The sequence below is a fragment of the Leopardus geoffroyi genome, chromosome B4 (genome assembly GCF_018350155.1).
Source record: "Leopardus geoffroyi isolate Oge1 chromosome B4, O.geoffroyi_Oge1_pat1.0, whole genome shotgun sequence".
In the NCBI taxonomy this organism is placed as follows: domain Eukaryota; kingdom Metazoa; phylum Chordata; class Mammalia; order Carnivora; family Felidae; genus Leopardus; species Leopardus geoffroyi.
The window spans coordinates 5,264,867-5,287,430 of NC_059341.1; the positions used below are offsets into that span (position 1 = coordinate 5,264,867).

The window sequence follows — 22,564 nt, forward strand, 5'->3', positions numbered from 1 at the left end:
TTTGTATTCTTTGGGTAAATACCTAGTAGTGCAATTGCTGGATCATAGGATAGTTCTATTTTTAACTTCAAAGGACATTACTGATATGACTTGTCTGCTCTACAACTGATAATGGGTAATGTGGTATAGCAGACCACATACAACACCTACTATGTGTTGAGCCCTTGCTAAGGCCTGAGGATTAGAGTGACAGTGAAGACAGGTCCCTGCTCTCATGGAACTTATATTTTAGGCATATATTATATTAAAACAAATATTAAATAAATATTACAAATAAGTAGTTTTTTTTTTAATTTTTTTTAACGTTTATTTATTTTTGAGACAGAGAGAGACAGAGCATGAACAGGGGAGAGTCAGAGAGAGGGTGACACAGAATCTGAAACAGGCTCCAGGCTCTGAGCTGTCAGCACAGAGCCTGACGTGGGGCTTGAACTCACTGACCGCGAGATCATGACCTGAGCCGAAGTCAGCCGCTTAACTGACTGAGCCACCCAGGCGCCCCACAAATAAGTAGTTTTAAAGATATAAAATATGACAAAGATATAGTATAAGTTACTATTAGAGCATATTTATATTTGGCTCTTTTCTCTTTTGTTTTATTTGATAATGACATTCTGTTTACGATTAATAACATGAATTAGCTTTGGTCGCTTATGGACTATTTGTTCAATGAAAATTTTCTATGTATGACCCTGGAGGATAACTAAAAATAATAAGCTGGGGTCCCTGCCTCTGAGGTTTTTATAATTTAACAAAGAAGATAGGACAGGTATATGATTTAAAAAAATTTTTTTATGTTTACTTATGTTGAGAGAGAGAGAGAAGGAGAGGGAGAGAGAGAATCCCAAGCAATCTCTGTCAGTGCAGAGCCCGATTCGGGTCTTGAACCCATGAACCAAGACACCATGACCCGACCTGAAATCAAAAGTTGGATGCTTAACTAACTGAGCCACCCAGGAGCCCCAGGACAGTTATATGACTTTAATGCAACGTAGAAAATTATACACAGATTTTTTTAAGTTTACCCAAGATTTTTCACGACATCCCTTTGGAAGAAATCGCACCTCACTCCTAGGAGAGGAAACGTAGGTGAAGAGTGGATGGCATGTGCAAAGTGACCCAGAAATCTGAAGATTAGGTGTGACTTCCACATTCCTAGTACCCCGTCCCCCAACCTTAGTGATGCTGAGAGTTCGTCCACATGAAACATTTGGTTGCCCTTTCCCACTCACCCTCTACTTGCTTCCTTGTTTCTGAACTTCCTCAACTTTCCGTATCTCACAATTTCCACATTTTTACTCATCATATGCTTTTTCTTCTGCCTTTCCACGTAAGACATGTTCCTGGTCTCGCTAAGGCTGACATGGTGTGCCTCAGATGGCTTCCTCTCTGCTGCCTCTGGAGCTGTGCCCTGCTGGTGTCCCTCTCTGCACCCCCCTCCCCGGGCTTTCCAGAGCCTCCTTAGCCTGGAAGCATCCCAGTACTTGCCCCAGCAATCAATCTCTATTTCTCTCCCTCGTAATTCAGTATCTCGCAAGAATCCACACTTCATCATTCCTCTACCCTCCCTACCCACTCTGCCCATTATCGTTCAGTGTGCCTTCTGCTTTCACTGGAATGACTTTTTTTTCAGAGCACACCAAGGAGCTATGAGTCACCAAGTCCAATGGCAACTCTTGGTCTCCTCAAAGTGTGTTTAGCATCTGGTTCTTTTAGCTCTTCCTTCTTGAAACTTCACTCATGGTATTGTAAGACACCATGACCTCCTGGTTCCTCATTTCCTTGGCCTTCTTTCTCTGAATGCTCACTTTACTCTGGCTTTATAAGTCCTCCGACCCGACCGTTTCCTGTTATGGATATCTTAGTACGGTACATTCGTCACCACTAATGAACCGGTATGGATACTTTATTATTCACTAAAGTTTATCCCTTATTCAGATTTACTCAGTTTTCTCTTAATGTTCTCTTCCTATTCCAGAGTCCTACCCAGGGTTCCAAATGACACGATTGTGTCTCACTTCCCTTGTTTTTCATGACCTTGACTGTTTTGAGGAATACTGGTGGGGTATTTGGGAGGATGCCCCACTATTGGAATTTGTCTGATGTTTTTTGCATGATCAGACTGGGGTTAGGAGGATGACAGCTTTCATAGGATTCTTCAAGGAATCTGTGACCCAAAAAGTGTTCGGAAGAGTTCAGGGCAGGACTTTCCCAATGATTTGACCTTGGCTCTTGTCATTCTATTCCTAGGAGTCTCATTACTTCAGTCCTTACCTCTATGCTGAGGGCTTCATAAAAGAAGTCTAAGACTGAATTCCTACCAAGTTCAAAAAGCTGTTCTAAGGTCTTTACACACATTAACTAATTCAGTTCTACAATAATACCATGAAATAAATATTACAATTATTACTGCCATTTTCCAAGTGAGATACAGCAAGTTTTGATAAATTGCCTGAGGCACCCAGTTAGGTCACACAGCTGGACGGGCCAAGTGCTGGGAGTCTCACCCAAGCTTCAGAGCCTGTGTTCTTAACAAAAATACCATGCTGCCTCTTCCAGATTCATATCTCCAGCCCTGAACTTGAGTGGAGACATAGCACTGTGCCTTTTAGCCTTTCCATGCTTCAACTCTATTCAAAGCTTTGTTTCTTCTTCTGCCTAACATTGCCATTGAGGTTTTAACCAAGACAATCAGTTAAAAGAATGTAGAAGCACAAAAACTGGAAATAAAGGAAAAGAAAACTATCTCTACTTGTAGATTATGTGATAGTACATCCAGTAAACCCAAGAGAGTCAACGGTGAAAATAATAAAATCATGAAATTATTTTAAAAGATAGCAGCCCATAGTGATACCAAAAGAGTATAGGGTGGGGTTGGGGAGGGAGAAAGCTCTCTTTTACAGGATAATACCAGCTAGGAAATGCAGAAAGGTGGATCTCAAGAGAATTATGTTGAGTGAAAAAAAATCTAAATTCAAAAGTTACATTTTGTAAAATTCCATTCCATAGCATTCTTAAAATGACAAAAATAGGGGCGCCTGGGTGGCGCAGTCGGTTAAGCGTCCGACTTTGGCCAGGTCACGATCTCACGGTCCGTGAGTTCGAGCCCCGCGTCAGGCTCTGGGCTGATGGCTCAGAGCCTGGAGCCTGTTTCCGATTCTGTGTCTCCCTCTCTCTCTGACCCTCCCCTGTTCATGCTCTGTCTCTCTCTGTCCCAAAAATAAATAAATGTTGAAAAAAAAAATTTAAAAAAAAAATGACAAAAATATAGAGATGGAAACAGTCTGGTTGCCAGGGATTAGGAAGCAAGAAGGCAGGTAGTTGTGGCTATGAAAGGCAGAGAGATCCTTGTGACAGGAACTGTTGTGTTATCTTTTTTTTTATTAAAGAATTTTTTTAATGTTTATGTATTTTTGAGAAAGAGAGAGAGTGCACGCATGCAAGCAGGGGGAGGGGCAGAGAGAGAGAGGAAGGGAGAGAATCCCAAGTATGCCCCGCACTGTCAGCACAGAGGCAGGCATGGGACTCGAACTCACGACCCTGAGATCATGACCTGAGCCAAAATTAAGAGTCTGACACTTAATGGACTGAGCCACCCAGGCACTCCGGAAGTGTTGTTTATCTTTTTTTTTTAATGTTTATTTATTTTTGAGGGAGAGAGAGATAGAGCATGAGCGGCAAAGGGGCCGAGAGAGAGGGAGACACAGAATCTGAAACGGGCTCCAGGCTCTGAGCTGTCAGCACAGAGCCCGATGCAGGGGCTCAAACTCACGAACCACAAGATCATGACCTGAGCTGAAGTCGGTCGCCCAACTGACTGAGCCACCCAAGTACCCTAGAAGTGTTGTGTATCCTAACTGTGGTGGTGGTCATATGAATCTACACATGCATTCAAGTTGCGTAGAACCAAAAATACACGTACTACACTAATGTCATAACTAAATACACACATACACCATTCATATCAAATTGGCAAAATCTGAATAATATTGATGGATTGCACCCATGTCAATTTCCCGGTTGTGATACTGTGCTGTAGTTAAGGGGGAAAGTGAACGAAGACTGTATTGGACCTGTCAACATTATTATTCACGACTGCCTGTGAATCTACAGTTATCTCAGAATTAAAAGTTAAAGGCTGTTCCCCTTCTTGTTCTTGTTTCTCTTCATGACCCTTACATTCCCATCGTCTGTGTCACCTCAGCTGGACACTAAAGCATCCTTTTTACATTCCGCTGCTTCTTTGCCCTCATATGGAATCACATCCCAGGAGTCATTACTGCTGCCTCTGCAATCCTCCTGCACATGCCTCCTTCTCACGTCCACCACCTTCACCCTCTCCTAAGCCCCCAACTGCTCACCTGCCATAGCAATAGCATCTTATTATTCCTCCCTACCTCCCAGCTCTCCAGCCCTCCATTATGTCCTTAAGATGTTGCCCAGTCAAGCTTCCTACATCACAGAACCAATTGCCCTAGGAGCATAGTCAATGGCCTGGAGGAGAGGTCTGATACATTCTCCATCCCTGTGATTGACCTCTGGTTGCAACAACAAACCTCCCTTCTTTTTGTTTTGATTCAGGAAGCGGGTTTGTTAAACACGGACTAAGTTTTTGTTGTGGGGTGGTACTGACTATTTCATTGCTTTAGTTTGGAGATGGGGTCCGCTGATCAATCAGCAGGTGGCAGTTTCCTCAGAGGCATTAACTAAATGTGACCGTAGAAGCTTCTGAGTTATTCCAAGTCTTTGCCTTTCGCGGTGCTGATTGATCTTCAGGGCCTGGTGCCCCCCGATGGGGGGGTGTTCCCTGTGAGCCAGGTAAGGAGGAAGGCTGCTCTTTGCTGTACCATGTTGGAAGGGTGAGTCGGGTTCACCAGGCAGGTTCAGCAGACTATGTCACCCGGGCAGAGGGAATATTGTGTTCAGGGGACTAGGAGAAGCATGTTGTGCTGGCGTGTGAATTGCAAAGGTATGAATAACAGAAATGTGTCAGTGGAAATAATGTGAGCGAAGGACCTTATAATCTGTAAAATGCCCCACGAATCCTAATTGTTTCTCTTATTAAGCCTCCAGCAGGGTTGTTTTTAGGACCAAATGATAAAATATGTAAGGTTACTTTGTGAACTGGAAAAAAATATTGAAAATGTTAATTATTTTAAGCCTCGATTGTGTCAGAACAAGGAAATGGAGTTTCTTTGAATTCATCTTCTAAGAACTGTTTGTGATCGTTCCGTTACTTTCCTGCTTCTCACCTTTGTTCACATGAATAGGTTATAATGGATTTGAAATATATTAAAACATGGTCAGTTTCCGGTTCCCTGCCAACCGGATCACCACAGTTTAGCTTAAACACTTCCAGTCATTTCTGGTTGTGGTTGGCTGTCCACATCATCCATTATTTATTTAAACGATTGCATCAATGTGGGCAGCTGTAGGCGCTGAATAAGTGCTTGGGTACGTTGGCATTGGCTACATTGTACATTCATTCATTCATTCATTCAGACAAACATCCATTTTCGTTCAGCAAGCGGAAATGCTTGAGGAGAATGTGGCTGGGGCAAATGTTCGGTGTCACAGGGCTGGGAACTCGGGGGAGGGGGGGCAGGGTTAAAGGAAGTTAGTGCCATCAAAGAAAATGTATGTGGTCCCCGGGGGGGAAACTAGAGGGGAGGCTGTGTGTTTTGAGGGAGAAAATCTCAGTGTGGATGGTCACATTCTGCAGGAATTAGCCCCGAGCATCTCTGACTTATGTGTGTTGTTATCAGACCCACGATTTCTGAGGTCTGGCTGGACCTGGCGGGCCAAATAGTCAGTTCCCATAACCCAACAATGAGTGACTCACAGGGTAAGACCCTTTGCAGGACAATTTGTGTTTCATCGAAAATTGCTACCAAGAAAAAAAAAAAAAATCAGGGGTTGGGTGGGAAGCTGGTTATTTTCTGTTTACCTTGGAAGGGAGAAAGGAGGCAGGGAACCAAAAATAGTCTTCCCAGCTGCTGTCTCTACATCAAAACGGTCATGTTTGGGGATCTCAAATGCCTGTGCAAATGAAATGGGCAGAGGTGGTGATTTTCTGCCCCGGGAGCCTTCTCCGTTGACAACAAGCTTCTGTACATGAAAGAGTTAACCACACACTTACCACAGAATGTCAACCTGATGAAAATTAAAGCCTTATCAGATAAGAAAAACAAGGGGGTAGAAATATACTCTTGTTCTTTGAAACCTAAAAACAGTTTTTCTTCAAACGTTTGAAACCTTTTTCTTGGGATGGAATATTTTTAGTAGAAATATGGTACCTCGGTGAATCCCACCCAGAACCTTCTACAGGGACTCTTCTGTGAAACAGACCATGGAGTTGAGGAGATTTTCAACTGGAGAGCAGCAGATTTTCCACTGAGATTTCAAAAAATACCAGGTAGGTAAGTCAGTATGATGCTGGTAGAAGCTTAGGATCAGAAGGGAAACATAGACGAGAAGGAATCAGAACAAGGTCACCGGAAACGAAGGAACCTTCAGGAACAATGTGCTCCTTCTCAGAACCACAGCCCAGCCTGACTGTCAAACACACCGAACCCACGTGCTCAGATGCCAGGGTGGCCCTGGATCGAAGGTTGCCAGCAGCCCCCCCGGGTCTCCCCAGGAGTCCCCTCCTCACCCGGAGGGCACTCTGCCTCCCTGCTCTCAAGAATCACTCCAAGTTTAAACAAGACACAGCGTATACCGTTTGGACTGGATGTTTGCGCCCCTCCCCAGATTCACATGTGGAGCCCCCCACTGCCCAGTGTGACGGTGTCACGAGGTGGGGGCCTTTAAGTCATCATCTGCAGCCCCGTGGCGGGTCCTCATCTGACTCCCGCCACGCGGGCCCCTGATCTCGGATTTCCAGCCTCCACAACCGCAAGAAGTGAGGTTCTGTTGTTAACAAGCCCCCCAGTCTACGGTATTCGTCATAGCGGCCTGAAGGGACTAAGACGAGTGCTATGCGTTGGTGACAGGGCTCAAACCCTTTCACTGAGAAGGACCACCCAAACATGGAAATGTAGATCACAAACTAACCGGAGGGGGAAGAGCTGCCTTAGAGTCTGGGGCTCTTGGTGCTTGGCCGACAGCCCTGCTCTCGTCTGCAGTGACTTCCTGACGTCGGGTTTAGTAGGAGCAAACAGCGGCCCGAGAGTATTCCCCAGATCCACATGCTGACAGGTGCTACCCCATAGACAGAAGAATAGGACGTTTCAGTGGGGATGGAATGACGGCGTGGACCACACAGCACAGGGAGGAGGCTAAGGATGCTGATTAAATTATACCAACAGCCCTCGCCTGTACTTCAGGAACTGGCCTCAGAAAAGCAAACTCCGGGGCGCCTGGGTGGCGCAGTCGGTTAAGCGTCCGACTTCAGCCAGGTCACGATCTCGCAGTCCGGGAGTTCGAGCCCCGCGTCGGGCTCTGGGCTGATGGCTCAGAGCCTGGAGCCTGTTTCCGATTCTGTGTCTCCCTCTCTCTCTGCCCCTCCCCCGTTCACGCTCTGTCTCTCTCTGTCCCAAAAATAAATAAACGTTGAAAAAAAAAAAAAAAAGAAAAGCAAACTCCACTCAAGGGCTTCTGTTGAGTTCAGTCTATGGACTCAGAGGGGGCCCCTCTCCCTCAGCCAGCGCTGGAGGAAACACAGGCTTCCCCGTCCCCTGGGCTCCGTCAGGTCTCCGCTCTCCATCATTCCCACCTCATATAAATTCTCAGTTAACGCACAAAACCAACGGTCTCTGATCATTTCAGTTAGCAGATAGATGCCATTCTTTTCAACAGAGACCTCAGAGTTAGCGGGCGTGACCACGGGCAATGATCCCGCATGGGCATTAATCCTGGGTGTCTTACAGAGCTTAAATCCAAGGTGGCTGCAGCTTTCAAGGACTGGGGAACTTAAAATTTGTTACCAAGATCCACTGGGCCTTGGCACAATTGCTGTGTGCTAAAAAGTGACAGATGGGACTCCTCAACGATGTGGCACCTAGCGTGCACTAGGTAGTCTTTCTTCCTTGGCTTGGACCGATGCCTTCAGTCCTGCGTAGGAAAGGACTGGATGCAGGTTGTGAGCCTGCCGTCTCGAGGGAAGGTGACATGGCTTAGCACAGCATTGAAGAAATGGACTTTTCACTCTGCTGTAGGGCAAGTATTTAAAATATTTAGTAAGCTCTAGAATGTCAGGGCTGAAAGGGGGCTTTCAGAGCCTCTCTATCAATGTACTCGCATGCATAGACAGTTCGTACTTTATCTCAAGAGTTACTGCATGCCAGGGGCGCCTGGGTGGCTCAGTCGGTTAAGCATCCGACTTCGGCTCAGGTCATGATCTCATGTTTGTGGGTTTGAGCCCCACGTCAGGCTCTGTGCTGACAGCTCGGAACCTGGAGCCCGCTTCGAATTCTGTGTCTCCCTCTCTCTCTGCCCCTCCACCGCTCACACACACTCTCTCTCTTTTAAAAATCAATAAAAACGTTTAAAAAAAAAAGGGGTTACTGCATGCCAGATGCTGTTCTAGCTACTTTATACATATGGACTTCCCTAATCTCCTATGAAGTAGGCTATTAGGAATATTAGTGATAATTAATACAATTATTATATTATTGTAATGAAACTATGATCAAATATATAAATATATACTAATTAAGATATATAAAATACTATAGTATAATTAATATGAATATAAATAAAAGTCATTTAATAACTAGCTAGGTATTAGATAAGTAGTTCTCATGGTCTCCCCTTTGTAGACCATGGGAGCAAGGCACCCGGAGGTCCCGCGACCTTCCCAGAGTCACACAGCCAGTCCGTAGTGAAGCCAGGGTCTGGATCCTGCAGCCCGAGAGGAGAGGGTACCCGTGGCTGATTCTGTATCTCCTCCCTCTGTGTCCCGGCTGCACCCCGTTCCCGTGGCCACCATAGTCTGTGGCCTCCCGCCACCCTCGACCTGCCTCTGACCCGTGTAGCGGGAAGGCTATGGTAGGGGTCTTGGTGGGGGGTGATGAGAGAGAGCACAGAGCGGTTGCTCACGTTGAGACGTGGCAAGGGCCAGAGTCAAGAGGGGGCTCGATTGGGGGTGTAGGATTTTGCCCAGGTTTCCTGGGCAGTCAGGTGGATGGTGGTGCCTTTTGGTGGAACAGGAAATAAGAGGAGAGAAGGCGGGACGATTCTACGTGTATCGAGTTTGAGAAGCCTGTGAGACCTCCATGTGGAGGGTCTGCTAGGCCTTCGACTGTGCAGATTAGAAGTCCAGCAAGTCACACTTATTGAGCACCTACTGTATCCTGGTTGCTTTAGGCAGGCCATCTTGTAAGCCTTACAGCACCCCCAGTGTGGGCGTGTGTTATTCCCATTTCATTTCATTGTATTAAAGATTTTATTTTTTATATATTTTTTAATTTTTTAGTGCTTATTTATTTTTGAGAGAGGGAGACAGAGTGCGAGCGGGAGAGGGGCAGAGAGAGAGAGGGAGACACAGAATCCGAAGCAGGCTCCAGGCTCCGAGCTGCCAGCACAGAGACCGATGTGGGACTCGAACTCACGGACGGTGAGATCATGACCTGAGCCGAAGTCAGACGCTTAACCGACTGAGCCACCGAGGTGCCCCAAGATCTTATTTTTTAAAAGTAATCTCTACACCCAGCGTGGGGCTAGAACTCATAACCCAGAGATCAAGAGTCACATGTGCCACCGACCGAGTCAGCCAGGCACCCCTGTTACTCCCATTTTGTACCCACAGCAACTGAGACCCAAGGAGCTTTAAACAAGCCACCTGCCGTCAGCTCTTACCTACAGTGTCTAAAGCACACATCGTGTTTTTCCCTTGCCCAAGGCCACTCCATGTTCTCCTGTCCCTTGCAGTTTAGAATCCAAACCCCTGTGCCTGGTGAGGCTCCGCATTCTAGCTCACGCCCCGCCTTAGAAATGTCCACGCCCGCTGCATGCCCCGTCCCTCCAGCCCAGTAGAGTTCTGTGTGGCTCTCAGCACCAACCGTGTCTTTTGTCCTCATCCTGCTCACACCATGCTCACTTCCCACCTTCTTGACTCCTGCTTCTCCCGCAGGCCTGCCTTATCGCCGTTCTCTGGGGAAACTTCTGGACCCTACTGTCTGCTTTTGTGGCTTATCCTTCTACACTCCCAGACCACCTGCAGTTACTTTTCCCAGTGCTTCCCACACTGTGCCAGTCCCCTGCGCGCCCCCCTCGCTAGTGCCTGCAGGGAATGGCACTCGCCGCTTGTCTTGAAGGGAAGTTGAGTCACACATGTCCGAGCTAGGGTTTGAATTCAGGCCTGTAGACTCCGTAAGTCATGAGCCCTTTCCACGCTCCCACGATGCCGTCCAGGTGGGAAGAATGCCAAGCAAGCAGATGAGACGCAGAAGTTTACTCCAGTAAGAGGAGAGGGCGCCCCCAGGAGCCGGGCTTCGAGACCCCAGGTGAGGAAGTGGCAGGGGAACTGCTGACCGGAGTGTCCTGTGAGCTGAGGACACGCGGACGGTCCCATCAGACTGTTGGCCGCCAGGCAGAGGAAATGGATCGTGTCCCCGATGCGGCAGGGGAGGCTTTGAGCTCTTTGGTCAGGGAAAAGGCAGCATGAAAGTGGCTTTCAAGGGAGCCAGTCTGGGGATGGACGAAAGAGTGCTTCAAAGGCGAGAGTCAAGGCTTGCCTCGAAGCCCGTGGCCCCAAGGACACCTGTGGACAGCTTGCTGCCTTTGCGGAGGGACGGAGCTGATAGCCCGTCTGGGGTGCATCGCCTACCGCCTCACCACTTGGCTTTCCTCACCTGTCCGATGGGAGTCATCACGACCCCCGGGTCGCAGGGCTGTGGCGAGGGTTCCTCGGGCTGGTGGGCGTGGAGTGCACAGCTGGGTGTGGCTGGGTCGCACCAGCCCGTTGCAAGCCCGGGCCCGGGACCCTGGCAGAGGGAAACGAAACCGACAGCCTGCCGAGTGAAAGGTGGCGACAGGCAGTGAAAGCCGAAAAGTGAAATAAATGGCAACATGATCGAGGCGAGCCGAGCTGCTTACCCTTTGCGGTCTCTGTGCTCCCCCGGGTGTTAGCAGGATGTCTGAGGAAACTGCCCTTTCATTTCACAAATGGTTTTTTTTTTTTTTTTTTTTTTTTTGGTAGTTTGTTTTGCTTTCCACTTAAAATAAGGAGTTTTCTCTTTACAAAGGTGCTTTTTTTTCTAAATCAGTCTCTGAACAGAGGTGTCACTACCACAGGCACCGGAAGCAGATACCGCACGGCCGCTCAGCTGGGTTCAAGGCTCTCTGCCCTTCTTCTTCTTCGGGAAAGGGGAAGCCACCGCGGCCAGCTGTCAGCGGTGTCGCCTCCTGCAAAGTCAGCGCCCCCAAAACTCCCGGGAAACTCACAGAGCTCCGAGACAGGAAGAGGCTGACGTCAACCTGAGTTTCAGGGGTTTGAGCAGAACTCTTAGCAATGATTCCTGTGCCCTTTACTTGGTGTCGTGATAAACCGATCTTTCTCAGGGGAGACGGGCCCAAGTTTTCTCCATGGGGCTCTTTCCATTTTGGAACGAAAACCCCCCTTTGATGTGTTTTTAAGGAGTGCTTAGGTGCCTTCCACCTCTTCCTGAGAGAGGAGCGTGCCTTCTGGACGTCTAGGAACGGAGAACTGTTCACACACAGTTGGGGATGTCGCGGTTGGCCAGCACTGTCTATAAACATGCTTCTCAGATACTCGGGGGCTGTGGGAGCAATCGGTTTGTTCTCCACCTGTGATGTTCCCATTTTGTCCAGAATTTTTTTTAATGTTTTTTAATGTTAAGTTTTGAGAGAGAGAGCGAGCGAGAACAAGCAGGGAGGGGCAGAGAGAGGGAGACACAGAATCCCAAGCAGGCTCCAGCCTCCGAGCTGTCAGCACAGAGCCTGACACGGGGCTTGAACTCACCAGCCGTGCGATCATGACCTGAGCCGAAGTCGGACGCTCAGCCGACTGAGCCACCCAGGTGCCCCCAGAAAGGAGTTTCTTGAGCCAAAGAAAGCTTCTGCGAATCCTCTGTCTATATTACTGGAATATAATTGTAATTCGAAATTGGTGGTGTTTGATTTTGGTAATTTTAGTAATTAATGACCAAACAGTGCTCGTAGCCTTCCTGTCTGTCCCGACTGTCCGTGTCAACGTGAGGCAGTTACGGACCTCAGACGCACCGGGTTTGCACTAAGCACAAGCATCTGTGTGTTCCATCCCCTTTCTCTGCGCGTAGATCTTGGATGTCCCCATGTGTTGTAATTATCCGTGCAACCAATTTCTCTCCTGCTGGACGAGGACTTCCCGGAGGCCAAGGACGGGGCCTACATTCGTCTCTCACTCTGTATCTGCCACACAGTAGTTGGCATTTGCTGAGTGATTAATAAACGAAGGAATGAACACGTAACTGAAAGTCCCGCCACAGCCGAGATGGTCCCCCAGCCGCCTTACTGCTTCCCTCCGCCACCTGGCCATCCACCGTGCCGTGGCGGCAATGTTTTCTAAACTCCGAAAAACTCCACAGCAGAGAAAACTCCCACGATCCTGCCCCAGGGGCATACAACTATCCTTGCCTTTTTTTTTTTTTTTTTTTTATTGCTGAGAATACGAAAAGCAGTGAGGCTTCTACAGAGGTATCTATTTCTGTCCCAAACAGAAAAGAGTGGGTGATTCTGTGGGCAGAGATTCCTGAACACGGTGGGTTTGACTCATGCCTGGAGGTGCTCAGAATTTCCTCTGTTTTGTGGGCGGCTGGGGCAGACGTGGTTCGACTAAAGTGCTTTCTTTGAAGAGCAGTCAAAAGCGAGAAAGGCAGTCCAGGCTGCTCTTGGGGGCGGGGCCGCGGGGTGGAAAGAGCCCTGGAGGGGAACAGCGGGATTCGGAGAATTTGAGATTCCAAGGACTCAGAGGGACTCAAGAGGTCAAGTCAGTCGCTTGAGAAGAGGAAGGGGCAGCTACAGGGCAGCCAGGTTTGGATTTTGTGAGGACAGACACGGTAATTCATGGACAGCCTCAGGAGCTGTGACCTTCCTCATTGGTAGTTTCTTCAATTTTTTAAAAAGGGAGGGTAAACTTCTTTACGGCACATGAACTTATGCCCTGAGTGGCCGCTTAGAAGAATAGTGAAGAACGCAGGCTCTGGAACAAGACGGCCTGGCTCGAATCCGAGCTCTCTCCTAGTCGTATTACACTAGGCAACTCAGTGAACCTCAGTGAGCCTCAGTTTACCAGGAGTAAAATGGGGATGATAATAAGGCCTACCTTAGTTTGAGGATTAACTGAAGTGACCCTATGCCTTCACATGATACCTGCAAGAGGGCACACAGGCCGTGAATATCGGCCCTTGTTATTATGATGCGCATTTAAAATATTTCTTGGAACAAGCCTGAAAGCAAACACGCCTGAAAGGAGGCAGGAGGCGTTGGCGTCCGGGGTCACGGCCCCGGCTTGCCTTCACCGGCCCTTTCCAGCCTTCAGCTTCACCCCTCCCCTCCTGTTTCTCTCCCCATGCGGGTGGCCTGGCTGGAGACTGGGCGATTCTCCACGTTCTTCAGGGGGAGAGGAACCGGCTGCCTCTTTAGAACTTCCTCTTTATTCTTTACAAACAGGCTGCTCCTCCTCCTACTTTTGGGAAAAAGCATTCCCGGCACTGGCCCACCTTCTCACTGCCTGTGGCAAGAACCAGGTGGGGAGCTCGGGGAGAGAGCAACCCAGAAGGCACATCTCACCAACCTGCCTCACGCCTTGCACCCCGGGCAGGCCTGCGTAGAGGCCCAGAGTTCTGATCGGCACCTGGCTCCTTCCATCTCCCCAGTGAGGCGACCTTCTGGTCACCCCCCACCCATGCCACCCACACTTTGGTACCTTAGAGTCTTCTACTGTCTGACATTCTCCCGTTTGCAGGATGGGGACATCGGGATGGGTTGTCAGGCTGCAAGCACGGAGACTCTAGCCTCATGGTCCGCTGTTAGTGCAGCTCGGTCAGGGGTGAAATTTGCATGTAGGGAAATTAGATCCCGGCCTTCCTGCCTGTTACCCGGGGACATCGTATGGTACTGGCGACCCCAATCCAACAATTCACCGCGTGAAAGCAATCTACCAGACACCGTTGACATGTGTAGACACCGCAGGATCATAGTGAGAGTAGGGCTCAGGTGCTTCTCATCTGAGCAGAAGTACTCATTTCTATCAGAGAACTGCCAGCCATTTGAGCCTCATTTTGGTCAGCACACACACAAATGCTTTTATGTCTGCATGCGGTATGGGTCATTTATTTCACTGCCCCAGGAAACCCCTGAGTTTTCAGTCTGCTCCTCATGGAGCATGGTCCATGTAACACAACTTCAGCAAAATCATTAGGCAATACCAGCCTCTAACCCATGTCCTGATATTCACAAGCACAAATTCAGTCATTATGTCCTAGGGCCGCCTTCTCTGAGAAGCCTTTCCAGACTCTGCAGGAAGCATGTTACCCTCTCTGTTCTGACCGCTGAGGCACATGCCTACTTCGCCACGCACGACTTTGCAATAGTTGATCTTAGGTCTCTCGCAACTTGGTTTCCCCCTGTTAGCGTCTTTGAACCAGAATCTCAAACCCCACCCTAGACATCCTGAGTCAGAATCTGCTCCCTAACAGTATTCCTGGGTGATTTGTAAATACGTTAAAATTTGAGAAGTACTGCATGAAGGCATCTGTTCTTAGTGAACAGAAACGAAATAACGGAATCAGCCCAACCATGGGAACCGTCATTCTGTGGATTTCAATCCTAACTGCATCTTAAATCATTTGAGGAACTTACAAAACAAAACAAGTTATCGTTCTGCCCAGTTCTCAGCCCCAGAGAGTCTACCCTAATCGGTCTGAGTTGTTCTTGGGTGGGGCTTGGATATCATTCGTTAATGCACCCCAAAATACACACTGGGAACCACCCCTGTAAATCCATTTCCCAGTGAGCCTTGCATTCTCTCACTGATGGATGCAAACCCAAGAGTAACCAGAGAATAAGTCAAATAGTCAAAAACCATCTGAGTAATCTGAGTGGAAAATACCTAAAATACCAAGAGATGATATTATTGTTTGCCCCCAAATGGGTGACTTATCTGAAAGCCCGGTGGGGATTCAGTGTTGGGGATTCACTGTTGGCTTTCCTTTAGCAGTCTTCCAGAAGGAACTGCTCAGCACATGTTTCATCTCCATTGTTAAGCCATGAGCAGCTTGAGGGCAAGGACTGCACCCTCTGTCATCTTTGCAATCCCAACGCGTGAACGGATGGATGGATGCATGTCGCTGAGCGTCAGTGTAAAGATGTGGGTGAATATTGGACTGGAATTTTAAGACGATGGATTCTAGTCCTGGCTCTCCACTTTTCTTGCTTGCCTAGTGTTTTTGCTTTGCCCTTGGCACTCTTTTCTTGCTGTCTTCCCTAGGTACTACCCATGCCTCTTAAGTTGCCTTTGCCAAGCCAACCACTGCTCCCTTAAACCAGGGAGGGTAACTTTCTGTGTCTCATCCTCTCTGTTCATGACTATGAGTGTTAAGATAGTAAAGAACACATTCAGAGGTCTCACTTACCTGGTGACCCTGACTCACAGACTATTATACTCCAAACCAGAGAATTACACTCCAAATTTTGTATGTCTGTACATTTTTCTAAGGAGATAGTTAATAGATCTCATCAAATTTTCTCAAGGTCTCACCACTCAAAAAAGATAAAGAATCAAAAAGGTAGATGGGTAGGGGTGCCTGGGTGGCTCAGTCAGTTAAGCGTCTGACTTCGGCTCAGGTCATGATCTCATGGTTCGTGAGTTCGAGCCCCGCGTGAGGCTCTGTGCTGACAGCTCAGACCCTGGAGCCTGCTTCGGATTCTGTGTCTCCCTCTCTCTCTGCCTCTCCCCCGCTCACACTCTGTCTCTCTCTGTCTCTCAAAAATAAGGAAACATAATTTTAAAATTTTTTAAAAAATTAAAAAAAAAAAAAAAGGTAGGTGGGTTCTTGCTATCACATTGTTCTCCCAGCTGAGAAGTTCAGGCTCTGTGTATAGGAGTGACAAATGAGTTGATAAAGATGCAGTGAGGTTCTCTGGGCCTGTGTGTGTGTGTGTGTGTGTGTGTGTCCCCCTTGGTGCTACCTGGGCCACTGGCTGACTCCACCTAAGCAGAAGTTTCCTGAAGAAGATATTCGGAAGACAGGAGAGGAGTAAGGTCTCTAAGGATCTCTGAGCTTTTCTCACCTGACACCTACCTAAACAAAGAGCTGAACAAGAGATGAGAGTCATCTCAGGATCTCAGGAAGTTTAGAGACACCCAGGAGCTCCTGGGGGCCCCCGGGTGGGCATAGAGTGATGCCATCATGGCGCACATTGTCAGCCTGGAGAGAAGCAGTCACAGACTCTACATCCAAAGGGATCAGAGCCTCTCACTTCAGCCTCCTGCCTGGTTTGGGAAATCTCTGCACCATATTTGACACCTGCTCGTTTAGACTCTGCCTAATGTCTTCCAGAGAAAGGGGGCCCTGAACTTTGTGGAGAGGAAAGGGGTGGAGGAACTTTTTACTCTGAATGCTCAGCTACTCGAAGCTCACTGTACACAAATAAACCTATGGCTCAAGTTCTCCCTCTTCTGCCTCTCACAGCTGCGCAGAGTTCGGGGCAGGGAGCAGACAGTGGACTGGATTGTGCCTTCTCTCCTAAAGCCAAGAATCTGCGCTCGTGTGGGCTGTCAGCTCTTGGGTTGGAAAAATGTGAAAATCACATATCCTTAATTTCATTTTCTAGGAGGGGAAGTAAAACACAGAGGTTGGAAGGCGGCAGAGGAGAACCAGCCTGGAAGGTTGCTGGAGGGAGGCCACAATGTTGCCCAGCCAGCCTGTGCACCCATCGGTGCATCTACCCAGCCAGCCTGTGCACCCCTCGGTGGCACCCCCCAGAAGTGGCCAGCCAGCCCCTCTCTCTGAGCATTTTCAAGGACAGAGGGCTTCTAACTTCTGAAGCCATCAGTTGAATGAAGACCTTTCCTTTTCTCACAGGGAATGGCCTGCGATAAAGAGAAGAGAGACAGGTCCCCACCCGTGTGAGACGTCTCCCGTGAAAGACAAGGAAATCATTGAGGGGGAAGAGTCCCTGAAGAAGTGAGCAAGCAGCAGAAGGCCCTCCGCGGCCCTCTGTGGTGTTTTTGCCTTCGTGCTCACAATTGCAGCCTTCACGGAAGCAGTGGGTCGCGCCTGAGCGCAGTGCAGCAACTTTCAAGAGTTGGAAATAACCTGCAATGAGATGTCAGGCATTGGTACCTTGCCACCCAAGTGCCTCTTTAACCCAGACCGTGTGTGTATGTCTTCAGTCTGGAAACTTTTTCATCCAAAAATACCCCAACTTGAACATGCCTTTTAAGCAGAGCTTCATTTATTTCCTTTTCAGAATTTTTGACAGAGCCACAGGAGTCTCCAAGTCACCTCTGTCAACCTTCTCATCTTACAGAGAGAAACTGAGGCCCAGGGAGGTAGAGCAATTCATCCAAAGCCATGCTCCTCCAACAATGTTAGGAGGCATCTTGGCTCACTTTCAGCTCCCTGCAAAATTTAATTTCCCCTTAATCTTCTCTCCACTGACCTCAGAAGACACGCCCCACTTTCTAAGAGAACTCCTAATTTTTGAAGTTTCTAACTGGTCCCTGGGCAGTGAAGGGGGTGGGGAAATTCACTTGAATGTCCACCATGTTGAGGGATAGCCTGACTCAAGGGTGACTCTAGCTCTTACAGAAATGACTTCAACAAGACATTGCACAAAAGACATCGCTTCCAGAAAACTCAAGACTTAGCCAAAGAAATCTAAGAATACTTCTCTTTGAGATGAGTGGGGTCAAGGGGTGGAGTTGTAGTGGTCAAGAAGAGTTCTTTGCTAGCACCTCTAACCCACCATGAGCAAAGTCACTTTTTGTGTGTGTGCCTCAGTTTTCTCAAATCTAAAATGGAGATCCAGGTCAAGTGTATCCAATCAGATTGAACTTCAGAATCAAATATGCTGTAATTGAATACTGGATTTCAAAGCTCTGAATGAAGACAAGTTATAACATATCTTACTCATTGCTTTGGTGTGGATTATAATCCAAGCGATAGCATTGGATTTCTTGAGTTCAATAAAATGTTTTAAAACTGCAAAATAAAATAAAGTAAAATTAAATGGAACGTATGTACAGGTGACACAGAGCACTGCCTATTTAAGATGCCATTTTAGAGAAACTAGCAGCTCTTCTATGAGGTAGTCCCTAAGCTTACCAAAGTCCTGTCTCCCCAAGGTATATCCTGAAGATGAGCAAGGTTAACCATGGTAATAACACTTGGGGTCTAGAGAAATTGAATGATTAAACATGGAGGATTAAACACTTTGTGTTTTAATGACAGATGTGCTGGGGCGCCTGGGTGGCGCAGTCGGTTAAGCGTCCGACTTCAGCCAGGTCACGATCTTGCGGTCCGTGAGTTCAAGCCCCGAGTTGGGCTCTGGGCTGATGGCTCAGAGCCTGGAGCCTGTTTCCGATTCTGTGTCTCCCTCTCTCTCTGCCCCTCCCCCGTTCATGCTCTGTCTCTCTCTGTCCCAAAAATAAATAAACGTTGAAAACAAAAATTAAAAAAAAAAAAAAATGACAGATGTGCAGATGGGAAATTCCAGTGTGGGCAGTTGTCTTTAGAAGAAGGGATAATTAGACAAAAATATCATCTTTATGGGTTTCCACACTTTGGTGGTTTTTTTTTTTTTTTTTTTTTTTTTTTGAGTCTAGGGGATGAAGATTTGATCACAGAATTCCTAGAATGAAAGACGATCAAAGCATAGATAAACTCTCAGAATTTCCACAATTCTGAGAAAGGTGCCTTCGCTAACGTGCCATGTTGGTAACATCAGGAGAATTCTCTTTTTAACCACATCCCAGGACCCAGTAATACAGAGATTAAAAAACACCCAGGTTGACTAATACATCCTCTGCGACTCATCACCATTTTAATTGGTGGCTTTGGAAATTTTCAGAATGAAAATCTGCCTTATGAATCAGCTAGAAATTGCATCTGTTGATGGTCTGTTTGATTTTGTTAGAGACCTCTCCCCTCTGAGGCGTAAAAAGTCTTGTTTATTTTAAGACTGGGCTCCTCCTCTTGGAGAAGAAAGTCTGAGATGAGATTATTTCTTACCCTGGGGTGGTTCCTAAACCAGATATTAATCCCATAAACTCAATTTATTTCATCCTCTTTGGTCACCAGGTTCTCATGTGCCTCTTGACTGGACTATGGAAGGGGCCTCCCAACATGTCTCTGTGCACCTGATCTCTCTCCACTCTGTGCCAGAGTCATCTCCACAGAAGTGTCTGCAGTGAACAGAAAGAGTGTAAATCAGGGAGCCTTGGGTTTGAACCCCAACTCTGTCACTGTCTCTGCGACTGCTGAGTTTTGGGTTCTTCATCCAGTGAGTTTGTGACATCCACATTGCAAAGTGGGTATAAAGATTAAGATACAACTTACACGTCTGGCACATAGAAGGTACTCTATAAATGGTCATTTTTATTTTTGGGTAGCTTTCCATTGACTACCAAATGAAGTTAAAATTTATAACTTTCTATCCAAGGCCTTGGATCATTCATTTGACCCCATCCTATCTTTTCAGCCTTGATCTCCCATGTCCCCATATGCCCATCCAGTGTCAGGGGGCACAGTGGACCACTTGCTGTTCCCTTGTGCTCTGCTGTGTCTTTGTCACAGGGACCTTTCTCTCTGAGAAAGTTAAAGCCTTAGGAAAATTTATTTACCTAAGGAAATTTATTCATATCCCAGGGCTCTTTTTGCATGCTGCCATCATTTACATCTGACCCACATGGATCTCATCGCATTCTAATCTGAAGTGCTGTTGTGATACCTGTGCCTTTATCTCCCTTGCTAGGTTATAAGTCTGTTAAGGACCGAGACCATGTCTTGTTCATTTTCATATTTTCTACAGTGTTGAGAAGGGGATTAAGAGGTTTTTGAATAGATTTTTGGAGACCCGAGTGAATGAAAGAGTCCTCATGTTACTTCCACTTGCCTCACTCCCACCAAGACCATTCATATCTTCAGATCACCAGCAACTGACAGTAGCACAAGTTTACTTGAAATGTGTTTCCCAGAGATAGGTCATGACTTATTGTAAAGACTTTTCTGTTCTAACTTGAACTGTCCTCCCACTTTGCAAAGACCATGCTGAAACAGAAGTCATGTTATAAGCCTTTCAAAAATCATGCCCTCTTCAACTCCACAGTGAAGAAATTCCTATCCCTGGGTCAGTTCACAGCCCAACATAATCTGGCTACTTCACCAAATAAGCAAAAAGACTCCTTAGATGCATCATCAGGTTTCACTTCTTAACACATCTTTCTGTGGCCAGTTAGCATTATTATACATCTAGAAGTTAAGGCAATGAAATTGTAGACTTTGATACCTTATCTGTCTTCCTGGGTAAGCAAGGGGAGAAGTTATTAGAAAATTCACACTCAATTAGGAAAGGTGGTTTGAGGTAGAAGTTGGTGGTTTCTTATTTGTTAAAAAAAAATTCTTTGACAAAACCCATTTAAAAGGATGAATGAAATCCAAAATTTGCACGTGTGTGTGTGTATACATACAAACACATATGTATACATGCATATATCCATATAAGACTATAAGAAAAAGTAGAGTTCTGAAAGCAAGTATGCTTATTTTTTCTAAAATTTCTATAACATTGCACGTGTAAAGAACGTCCTAGGTATTATTTCCTGAGGCAGTATGTAGAAAAACAGCATATACATTTTTGAAGCCAAGATTTTTTGAGATCTTAAATTATCCTGATGTTTCCTATATTAGTTACTGACATCTCAGGACATTAACCTGGTCTTAGATTCCTAGTAGATTTTTAGATTGCTAGGTATGGCGAAAAACTGTATCCATTGGAAAATAAGAGAACATGTCTTGAGGAATCTGCTCATTCGTATTGTTAATATTCAAATATCCTGCCACTCTATTCACCCCAGAATTAACAAAGACTCTGAGCAACAGGAGATCCCACCATCCCAGGCTCTGTGTATAGATCAGGGACGATTGAAGCATGACATGGGACCCTAGGGGGTCACGGACAAAGAATAGACCCCAAGATTCAACCCCTGTGTCTGCACTTTCTACTTAGGAACCTCCTGATTCTGGGCTGAGAAGAGCTAACATCCATGAGCCTTCCCAAGATTCAGAGGGCACCTGTGACCCTTACCTGTCACGTGGCCATGTACCACGATGAATGTGAGGATTCCCCACAGCAGCAGGCTTGGCTCCATCTTGAGGGCAGTGAAGAGAAGGTGTTTCTCTGCAGAAGGCCAAGTTTCCAGTCAGCCTCTTATTTGTATCATGCTGGGAGGACGAGGGATGAAAAGATCAATCCACTCAGGGTGTCATCATGCTGTGGTCCCTCTGGTCTCTATGACAGTCCGAAGTTGCTCTCTATAAGTATTAGGCTGCTTTGGTGAGCCAGGAAATTGTGCCTAGCCCTCTCTAGTTTCAAATATAGGAAGTGGTTTTAACCAGGTTTTTTTTCAAGTTCAATTGCTGGGAGGTGTGGGCTGGGGTTGGTGAGAAGGATTGGACTTCGTTTATGAATCCTTTCTTCAGCTTCACCAAGAAAAGGAAAGGGAGATTCCCCTGCTGCTGAAAGAGAGTGAGCAAGCACTTCGTGGCAGTGGTCTCATTTAGTGTTTCATAAATTGACATCACCTTGAAATTGAGGTCCTCCCCCAGACTTGTGGCTCCCTGAGGAGACAGCAGGTGCCACACAGGATGATGGGAGCCTAGTGGGGTCTTCAGTATTCAGGTAATTAAAAAGGAAGCAGAAGACTGACCCATATTCAAAATTCATGAATTGTCTACCAAGATCTATAATCGGTAGTGTAGAGGCCACAATTGTTTCACCATGATGTCCAGGTTCCTGAATGTGAATTGTGATTTTACAAGATATTTTGCCTCCAGATTTGTCTTTCTCTTAAAGGATCATACTAAAAGTGGGCTTTGGTTTTAAACTTTAGACTTTTTTTTGCAAAATTAAATCATTCTTCATTGTTTAATTATCAGAGTTATCTTCTGATTTTCATGAAATGGTTGACTGTGTTTGCTATCTGGAAATTCACATCCATTAGCAATCATCTAATGATCACAGTATAATATGATCTTTTTAAGAAGTTTACTTATTTATTTTGAGAGAAAGAGAGCGTGAATGGAGGAGGGGCAGAGAGAGAGGAAGAGAGAATCCCAAGTAGGCTCCATGCTGTGAACACAGAGTGCAACACAGGACTCGAACTCACGAACTGTGAGATCATGACTTGAGCCAAAATCAAGGATTGGACACTCAACCCACTGAGCCACCCAGGCACACTAAAATACAATTTTTTAAATATTTGAAAGCAAGTAAATATATTGACAAAAGGAAGACCATCTTTTCAACCAAAGTAGTTCATGGTTCCAATATGTATTATCTCTACCCCTGACATTCTCTCAGAAAAGCAACTACCTCTGAAAAGAACCTTGGAATT

General features: G+C 46.6%; 1 protein-coding gene across 3 annotated transcripts in view; it reads right to left on the minus strand.

Moving 5' to 3' along the window:
• IL2RA (interleukin 2 receptor subunit alpha) overlaps positions 1 to 21,899 on the minus strand; it is a 53,381-nt gene extending 31,482 nt beyond the window's left edge. The window contains exons 1-2 of one of the 3 annotated variants that reach the window (XM_045464178.1): positions 13,871 to 15,111; positions 13,268 to 13,314 (exon numbers count right to left, since the gene is read on the minus strand). Coding sequence is in view for 1 of the 3 variants with exons in the window: in XM_045464176.1 (XP_045320132.1) it covers positions 21,256 to 21,319 (64 nt within the window). In the remaining 2 variants the exon portion in view is untranslated. Of the gene's footprint in view, positions 1 to 13,267; positions 13,315 to 13,870; positions 15,112 to 21,255 lie in introns of those variants that run through there. The other 2 variants (XM_045464176.1, XM_045464177.1) reach the window with 2 other exon arrangements.
• Positions 21,900 to 22,564: the final 665 nt, after the last annotated feature.